The 8604-nt window shown below is 59.4% G+C and overlaps 1 protein-coding gene across 3 annotated transcripts; it reads right to left on the reverse strand.

The window, feature by feature from the left end:
- Positions 1–1731: 1731 nt before the first annotated feature.
- On the reverse strand, positions 1732–8598 carry TBXA2R (thromboxane A2 receptor). Of its 3 annotated transcripts, XM_023538075.1 has the most exons (3): positions 6248–8598; positions 4064–4934; positions 1732–2911 (listed from the first exon to the last, which is right to left on the reverse strand). In XM_023538075.1, exons 2-3 carry the CDS (start codon positions 4847–4849, stop codon positions 2666–2668), a joined length of 1032 nt encoding a protein of 343 aa, XP_023393843.1. In that variant the 5' UTR covers positions 4850–4934; positions 6248–8598; the 3' UTR covers positions 1732–2665. The 3 variants fall into 3 exon arrangements, with proteins under 3 accessions (XP_023393843.1, XP_011370976.1, XP_023393844.1); XM_011372674.2 differs by having other exon boundaries at positions 4064–8598; XM_023538076.1 differs by lacking the exon at positions 1732–2911 and adding an exon at positions 3676–4014 and having other exon boundaries at positions 4055–8598.
- Between the last annotated feature and the right edge of the window lie 6 nt (positions 8599–8604).

Here is an 8604-nt window from a genome sequence, read left to right on the forward strand (position 1 = left end):
TTCCGGAGCACAGCCTGGCTCTGAAATCACACCCGGCTCCAAAACACAGTCAGTTACTGAGATCCAGCTGAGTTCTGGAACCCAGTCCGGTCCCCAGACCCAGACCGATACAGCGACAGCCTTAAGGTCCACAACATTGTCTAGCTCCGGGAGCAGGTCCAGCTCCACCGCCCCGCCCAGCTCAGCCCAACCGGCCTCTGGGACTCGGCCCATCTCAGAAACTCTGCCGGGCCCTATATACCAGCTCCAGGCCACAGCCCGAGGAGGCTCTGGTACCGAGCCGGACTGTGGCAAGCAGACTAGCTCAGGAACCCAGCTCAGCTCTGTGACCCAGCTCAGCTCTCAGCTTCAGGTCAGCTCTGAGGCTCAACTCACCTCAGAAACCCAGACTAGGTCAAAAACACAGCCCGGCTCTGGAAGCCACCTTGGTTCTAGGACCCAGCCTGTTTCTGGAACCCAATCCAGCTTCAGAACCCAAGCCAGCTCAGGAACCCAGCTCAGTTCTGAGACCCAGCCCAGCTCTGGGATCCAGACCAGCACAAGAAGTCAGTCCAGCCCTGGAGCCCAGGCCAGCTCTAGGATCCGGTTCAGCTCTGAGACTCGAGCCAGCTCTGAAACCCAGACCAGTTCCAGAACGCAGCCCAGCCCTCTGGGATCCAGACCAGCACAAGAAGTCAGTCCAGCCCTGGAGCCCAGGCCAGCTCTAGGATCCGGTTCAGCTCTGAGACTCGAGCCAGCTCTGAAACCCAGACCAGTTCCAGAACGCAGCCCAGCTCCGGAATTCAGTGCAGTTTCAGAACGCGGCCCGGTTCTGAAACCCAATCCAGCTCCAGAACACAGACCAGCTCAAGAATCCAGCTCAGCGTTAGAAATGAGCTTTGCCCACAGACCCCTGGCCTTGAACCTAGAACTCAGCCCGACCCCACTCCCCCAGCCCGACCTCAGCCCCCAGACCCATCACCCAGAGCCCCGACTCTGGTTCCCAGCAAAGTCCGTCAGCCTCCACCTCCGCCCCATGATCTGGTACTTAGAACCCAGGTGGACACTGGCCTGGCCCCACTGCCACAGGCCCCTCCCGCTTCCCAGAAGCCAGCCCTTTCCCCCAAGCCACAGCTGGGACCTCATAGGTCCACCCCACCCACCTCATCCCTCATCCCTACTTCTGCCTCCAGGGTGGCCCTCCTGCAGTCCCAGCCCCGGGAACCCCCTGCTCAGGGGCCTGGCCTCTCTCCCTCACTCAAGAAGTTGGGAACTGCTTCGTCGGGGTCGGAGACCCTCCCCCAGCACGGTGGGCTGTAGCTTGGGGTTGTGGCCCCAATGGACAGCATCCCCTCTCCTGCCCCTCCCAGACCAAGTTCCTCCAGAAGCAGCAGAGGACCTTGCTCCGCCCCAGGCAGGGGGAAGGAGAATGGAAAGGGGCTTCGGTTTCACTGGCTTCGGCAGGTTGTAAGCAGATCCCAGGTCTGCGCAGGGGAAAGGAGGCGGGGCATGGCTTGCTCCTCATGTACCCCGAGGGCTCCTGGGGAATAAAGGCGCCTCCCACTCCTGCAATGCAGCCAGGTGTGTTGTTTTGGAGGGTGTTTGGGGGACAGCGAAGGAAGGGGTAGGCGTGAGGGCCTGGGGGGCTGCTCGGGCACCCGCTGCGTGCCAGGTGCTTTGTAAGTCCTCACTGCGCGTGCGTGGGTGTGCATGCACGGACTCGGCGCCCCTCAAAGGCTCAGTCGTCGTTCATTCATTTAATTAATCTTTATTGAGCACCTACTACGGGCCAGGTGTTGTTTGTTCAAGGCACTGGGAGTCTGGGTGCTAAGCGGACAAACAGCTGAACGTAAAGCTTATGAGGGAGTGACTCCATCTGGAGTGGTGGAGACAGGTGTCAGTCACTCCATGGTCTGCGTATGTCCCTCCCTCTCTTTGCCTCATCTGCAAAATGGATAGAATACCAGAACCCTCTCTAGGGGCTGTAGGGAGGATCCCAGAAGATCGCCCTGTAAAGTGCTTAGTAAGACTCAGTAACGGAGGTGGGGAGGGGAGCCAGAACCCACCTCTGCTTCTCTGCCCTTCCTCCATCACCCGCCCATCTGCTCAGCTCTCCCCGCCCACAGGCCACGTGCTGACATAGCAACCTGATGCCCCCAAATGCCGCGATCGATCGAGGACTGCCTTCTAGACCCAGAGGAAAACAGCCCGGCGGAGATATATTTTGGCAAGAGAGGGGGTGGCCTGCCCGTTCACATTCAATCTTTTATAGACAGAGCCTTCTCGGGTTGGGGTGTCAGAGGGATCAACGGTACTCCAGACAGCACGTCATATTCAGGGGTCACAATTCCCCTGGAGGACTTCTGGAAGGGGGCTTAGTAGTCTAATTGCCTCTAGAGACACTCCCTACCCCAGTCACCCTTCCTGGGGTTGAGAGGGGGCTGAGCGAGGAGACAGGCCTTGGAAAGGGGGATCAGGGAAGAGTTGGGGGGGACCCTGGGCTGATGGAAGACGCCTCACAATCCCACCACTCAAACCCTGTGTCCACTCTGCTCTCCCGGCTCCTGGACTTTCAGAACGGGCAGATGTGACCGTCGGGGAGGACTGAGGTTAAATAGGGGACACGCTGGCAGGGTGCTCTGTCCGGCTCTCGTTTCAGAGCCGCCACCGATGTCCACCCCTGGCCCTATGCCATGGTGGGCCTCCGGGTGAGCTGGGGCTGCAGGGAGAGCGACCTGGGCCTGGCACTGAGGCGAGGGTAGAGGCGCCGGATCACGGCCCGGCGGAACAAGATGTACACCCAGGGGTCCAGGATCTGGTTCCAGGTGGCTACGCGCAGGTAAATGAGCAGCTGTTTCTCTGTGGCTCGGGACAGCTGCCCAGTGGGGCTCATGGCGGGCGGGCTCCGCAGCACGGTCTGGGCGATGAAGACCTGCAGAGAGCCAGAGCGGTTAGCGGGGGGCAGGCTGCGGAATCCCAGCCCCTCCACCAGCACCTGCGGGCCCCCGAGACCCGGGCCAGTTCTGTCACTGCTTCGCTGACCTCGGGAGAACTGCCTGACCTCCGAGCTTCCGTTGGTGCGGCCGCAAAATAACTCACTCTTCCCGCTCCTCTCTTGGGCACGATTAAATATGGTGGCAAAGAGGACTCGCAGGTGCAAACGGTTGGAATTACTGTTATGGCCGGTGTTGCTATTCCATTAGACATTTTATATTTTATAATATACTACAAAACTATGGAAAATGGTATATGAAATAATTTAATTTGTCTATTATATTTTAAAGGGTTTATATTATAAATTTGTATAAAATTTTTATGACATAATTTTGTTTAAAAATTTAGATGAAATTCTTAGATGAAATTTTATTAAATGTTGGGTTTTATATTTACTATTATGTAATATGTAATATAATATCAGTTATTAACAAATCACATATTATCTAAAAATTAAGGTATAATTTTTATACATATAGTTCTATATTACATAGTATTTAAGTTATATGTGTAATTATATAATATATAATTATAATTATGTAACTGTTATATAATACTAATAATTCGGAATTAATATATAGTTATATATTATATAGCATTTAACAATGATATATGTTATAATATAACATATATTATGTTATAATATAACATAAAAAAACATAACGTATAATATAAAAATTGATAGAAGTATTCCTTAAAATACAATATCATCACTAATTATGTGTAGTCTATTATAATTAAAGTTTATATTATGTTAACTTATGTTAATTCACATTGTAGTAAATGTATTGTATGAAAACTCTATTGTGTTCAAATAAATTATTCCCTTGAAACGCTATGGAAACGGTTTTCTGAGCACTCCCGTGTGCTGGGGCCCCTGCAGGGGAGGACGGACGGGTCCTGCCCTCGGTTTGGGGATTTTCTGTGTCTTGCGCATAAGCCCCTCCAGGGAGGCCGCTTGAACGCTGGGGTGTGTGCGACCCCGAGGACCTAAGTCCCTTGTGGATGGGGCGCGGCCGGGTCCCGGTCCCCGATCCCCGATCCCCGAGCGGGGAGGGCACCTCGGGCGCGCTCCGCACCCGCCACTCACCAGCAGCGGCGCCCAGCAGACGCTGGCCACGACCATGATGCCCGTGAGCTGGGCCATCATCTCGACCTCGCAGTCCCGCGGGCGCTGCTGGGCGGCCTCGCGGCCGTGGTAGACGCGGCACAGCGTGGCCACGCTGACGGTGTTGAGCACGAAGGACAGCGCCACCGAGAGGCCGCCGAGGAGCGCGAAGAGCAGGCCGAAGGCCACGTCGCCGAGCCCGGGGCCCAGCGTGAGGAAGCACCAGGAGCCCGGGTACTGCACGGTGTAGCGGCCGACGCCCAGCAGGGGCAGCAGGCCGAGCGCCAGCGCCGCGGCCCACACCAGCGCCACGGTGGCCCAGGCGCGGCGCTGCGAGGCGGCCGCGGGCCGCGAGAAGGGCCGCGTGATGCCCAGGTAGCGCTCCGAGGCCATGGCGGCCCCCAGCAGCAGCGGGCTCAGGCCGAAGAAGACCATGATGACGCCGAAGAAGCGGCAGAGGCGGCAGCGCGGGTCCACGGCGCGCCAGTCGAAGAGGGCGGCGTGCTGCGCCACCACCACGGCGCCGGTGCTCAGCAGCCCCATGAAGTCGGTGAGGACCAGGCCGCAGAGGAAGGTGAGGAAGGACGAGCGAGCCTGCGAGCTGCCCTGCCGCGCGCCCGCCAGCACGCGCAGCGCCAGCAGGTTGGAGGCCAGGCCCACCAGGCAGAAGGAGGCGGCGAACCAGGGAGACGCGATGAGCCGCCGCTCCTCCAACGTGATGTTCGTCGGCCGGAAACAGGACCCCGGGGCGCTGCCATTGGGCCACATGGCACCGGAGCGGAGCGGGGAGCGTCAGCAGCCCATCGGGCTGAGGCTGCAGGGGGGGCGGCGGCGGGCACGGGCGCAGGCACACCTGCAGGGGGCCGGAGAGAAGGCGCGCCGGTTACTGACGCCACGTTTTTATCTGAACGGCCTTGGCGGACCTTCGAGGCCCCAACGCAAACACCACCTTCTTCAGGAAGGCTTTGCGGATTCACCTCCCTTCCCGCTCATGAGCCTTCCCGTCAGTGCTGCCCCAGAGTCAGGGACGCTCAAGGCCAGGTCTAAGTGCCCTCTCCTCCCGGACTCTACCCACGGAGGACCCGTGAGTTTCTGCCGAGGGCTTGAACTCCGGCCCCGGGCGGCCACTGTGTCACCCTGGGCCAGGGTTTCTTCCTTCTGAGCTTCCGTTTCCTTGCTGGTCTCCCATCGACGCCCTGGGCGGGCTGCGGCCCCCAGGACAGACCTCAGCCTCAGTGAGACGAGATGCATCCAGCCTGGCTTTTGCACGGGCCCCGCGGTCGGCCTCATAGGTCACAATTTCTCGTGAATGCACGAGGGCGAGGCCCCGCCCGTGGGTGTTTTGGGACGATTCTGCCTCACACATGCTGAAATCATGCAGATTCCTTCCGCCCCGTTTTCATAGCATCTCTTTTGTCATGAGACCTCAATCCAGACACTCAGCTTCATTCCGGGAACAAAAATCCCCAGCTCGTTTGGAGAGACAGGTTCCCTAGGGACAGGCTATAAATGGCAGCAGGAGAGACCTGTTACCCCACCAGGGGCTGTGGGAGAAAACTGGAGACATCTGGGCCTGGCTGACGCAAATGTGATCAAAAAGGCCAGATGTGAGGATGTCCAGTAGTGATAAGATGAGACTATTCAACAAATGGCTCCCAGATCTGCCAAGGGACACTGCCAAGGGAGGACATAAGGCCACCCAGGGAGCCGGGGCTAGCACCCGGGGCCCCAGCCTTCCGCACTGGGCACACACCACAGGTCGCCCTTGCGTCGGCAGGACCCTGGGTGAGGGTGCACCCGGTGGAGCGATCAGGGTGGTGTGGAGGTGGGGAGGTGGGACCATGGGAGGGATGCAGGAGCCGGGAAGTCAAAGCTCACAAAGGCCCTATGATGATCTGCCTTGTGCAGAAGGGGCGGACCAAAGCACAGAGAGGTTAACCAGCTCATCCAAGGTCACACAGCCTGGCCGGAGCAGATCTGAGATTTAAACTCTGGCCTCGTTACATACATACAGAGATGTGTAGGTGATTCAAAAGCCTGCCCATCAAGCGGAGGCTGGGCCAGGTGGGGGTAGGGCTTCGCGATCACTGCTATGTTCTCTAAGTGGGTACAGAATTTTCTAAAACGTTGGTCAGTCCAGATTCACATCCTGGCGTTGCCACCTACCCTCTCGATGACCTTGGGCTCCTCACATCCCCACTCTGAGTCTTCCGTTTCCCTCCCTGTAAAATGGGGCTCATGGTGGGAATGAGTTCACCCCGGTACAGGGCGTAGCACGTTGTAGGCGCCCGATTCATGCACAAGCGCCCACTGGGTAGCTGCCGGCCCTCACTCCCCACCTCAGTACTTGGTGTCCTGGCCCGGCCCTGGGCTCCATGACTCCTTATCGAGTCTCATAAATTATCCAGCTCCCGACAGCTGCCCTGAGCTTCCCTCCCAGGCTGAGTGCCAAGGCCACCACCACTTCCGTGGGGGTGGGGCCTCGAGTGGGGAAACTGAGGCCTGGGGAAGTGGGGCGGGCAGACGGGTGTTTTCCACGGTGACCAGCGACCTTGCCCCTGCTCCGGGCCAGGGGTGTGCTCTCTGCCATCTCGGATTTGTCCCACACTTGACTTCCTCCTGTGACAATGCGCTCCCTCCCTTGAGAGCTGGTATGCGCCAGCTTCAGGACATTCCTGGGGACTTGAGCTGTGCCTGTAGCCACAGCCCAGGCGCTGCCTGGAGTGACCGCCAGCTCCTCTTGGGTCTCGTGGTCCCCTTGTCCTTACTCTACTACGGGAGCTGCTGCACCACTCACTCACCTGGTGACACCCCCCCCACCCCCACCCCTGAGGCTACTGTACGCCTCCGATGTCTGGGAGCAAACCTGTGACCCAGAGCCGTGGCCCGGGGGAGGCTGGAAACTGGAGCGACTCCCTCTGGCCGCGGCTTTTGGTTTCCAGTCCCCTGCCCTCCCCCGGGGTTCAGCTGATAGTGGCCATCTTAAGTTCTCCAGGCAAGCGGGCCAGTAGGGTCCCCTGGCCTCCCTTCTTCTCTCGCATTGGCTGGGAGGGCTGGCCGGGCCCCTCCCCTGCAGGGGGCCACATAGGCAGGGCTGTGTGGCCCCTGGGGACTCCATCTCTCTCTCTGTGCCTCATGGGAGGCACGGACTCCAGCGTCTCTCCCCCCCCCCCCGCCCCCAGATCTGCTGGACAAGCCCAAGATTCCAAGGCCCTAGAGCAGAGAGGCGTGGACTCGGAGGGTCCGGGGTTCTAGAATTCGAACGAGTTCCCAGTCTGGAACCTGGAAGTCCTCCAGAGTCGGGAATTTCAAGGGGCCGTGTGTGGTTCCAGAATTCTGGCAGGAGTTTGGCTGGGTCCTGGCTTCCAGAAATCTGTCTCAGAAACTGTCTCCTTCACCAGAGGCTAGACAGTCGATTTTCTTTCAGCTCACCTCAGTGAGGCTGGGCGGGGGGCCCATCCGCCTGTCCCAGGGGCCTGGGCGCTGGCAGCGGCAGGGCCCTCCCCATGCCCAGCCTGGTGGAATGACACGTTGGCTCCCAAGCGCCAGGCCCCTCCTCTGACTGCTCATCCATCACTGCCCATCTCATTCCCTTGCTCCTCCTTTTAGTGAGACATCCATCTCTCAACGACTTCATCCCTGGCCTGCCCAGCCTGCCTGTCTCCATGCCCTGGGCCCACCCAGCCTCCCCCAGGGGAGGATGCTGACCTCAGACGGGCTCGGACTGGAGTCCCTGATGTGCCACTGTCAAGCCGGGGAACAGCCCTGCCGAGCCTCAGTTTACCCCTCCACGAAATGGGGATGACGAGGACTCCGGCTCGCCTGCCAGAGCTCCGGCCGGTCCTCCCGGGCCTGACATGCTCCAGCCCCCTGTGGCGGGACCTTTGCCTCAGCCGTGCCCCTTACACGGGGCGCCCTTCCTGCTCCTGGCCATGCTCACGGGGCATCTGCGGGAAGGAGCCCATGCGTGACCTGCCCAGCTCGGCCCTGCCCCTGGCCCGTTTCCCACATTTCCTGTCCCCTAACTACAGGACAGTCCAAGAGACTGCGGCCGCCTTTTATCATGAAGGTGCAGGGGCCAGGCCAGTCCTTGCCTCGGTCAGTCTCAGCCCAAGCCTGGGGCCTCCCACAGCCCACAGCCCCCATGCCCTGTGGGCACAGACACATGGACACGCGCATACACGCAGAGCCACCCTCGTTCCTCAGGCCCGACCCCGCCTCCCCTCACTACAGGCTCGGTTTCCGGGAACTTTTCCTGTTTATGACACGGACCAGGCCCCCACCCCGGAAGGAGCAGAGCGGGGGCTCTTCCTGGAGCCTGGCTAGCATGAGGCTGAGCCTGCACCCCGGCTCCCGTAGTCCCTCGGAGCCTCTGATGGGCGTCTTCGCAGTGCTCCCCACTCGGGGCTGCCGGGGGGGCACCTGAGAGTGTAGGTGTGAGCTGAGGGGAGAGGACCCCGGCCACCTGGCCAGTGGCTCGTGATGGACAGGAGAGTTACCGTGATTATACAGCCCGTTGCAGG

The sequence above is a fragment of the Pteropus vampyrus genome, unplaced genomic scaffold (assembly GCF_000151845.1).
Source record: "Pteropus vampyrus isolate Shadow unplaced genomic scaffold, Pvam_2.0 Scaffold212, whole genome shotgun sequence".
Classification (NCBI taxonomy): Eukaryota; Metazoa; Chordata; class Mammalia; order Chiroptera; family Pteropodidae; genus Pteropus; species Pteropus vampyrus.

Excerpts from the sequence above, each read along its gene's own strand:
- TBXA2R (XM_023538075.1), bottom strand. The coding sequence starts at position 4,849 with ATGTGGCCCAATGGCAGCGCCCCGGGGTCCTGTTTCCGGCCGACGAAC. Across the intron at positions 2,912-4,063 it reads TCTGCTGGGCGCCGCTGCTG|GTCTTCATCGCCCAGACCGT; the intron begins GTGAGTGGCGGG and ends GGCTCTCTGCAG.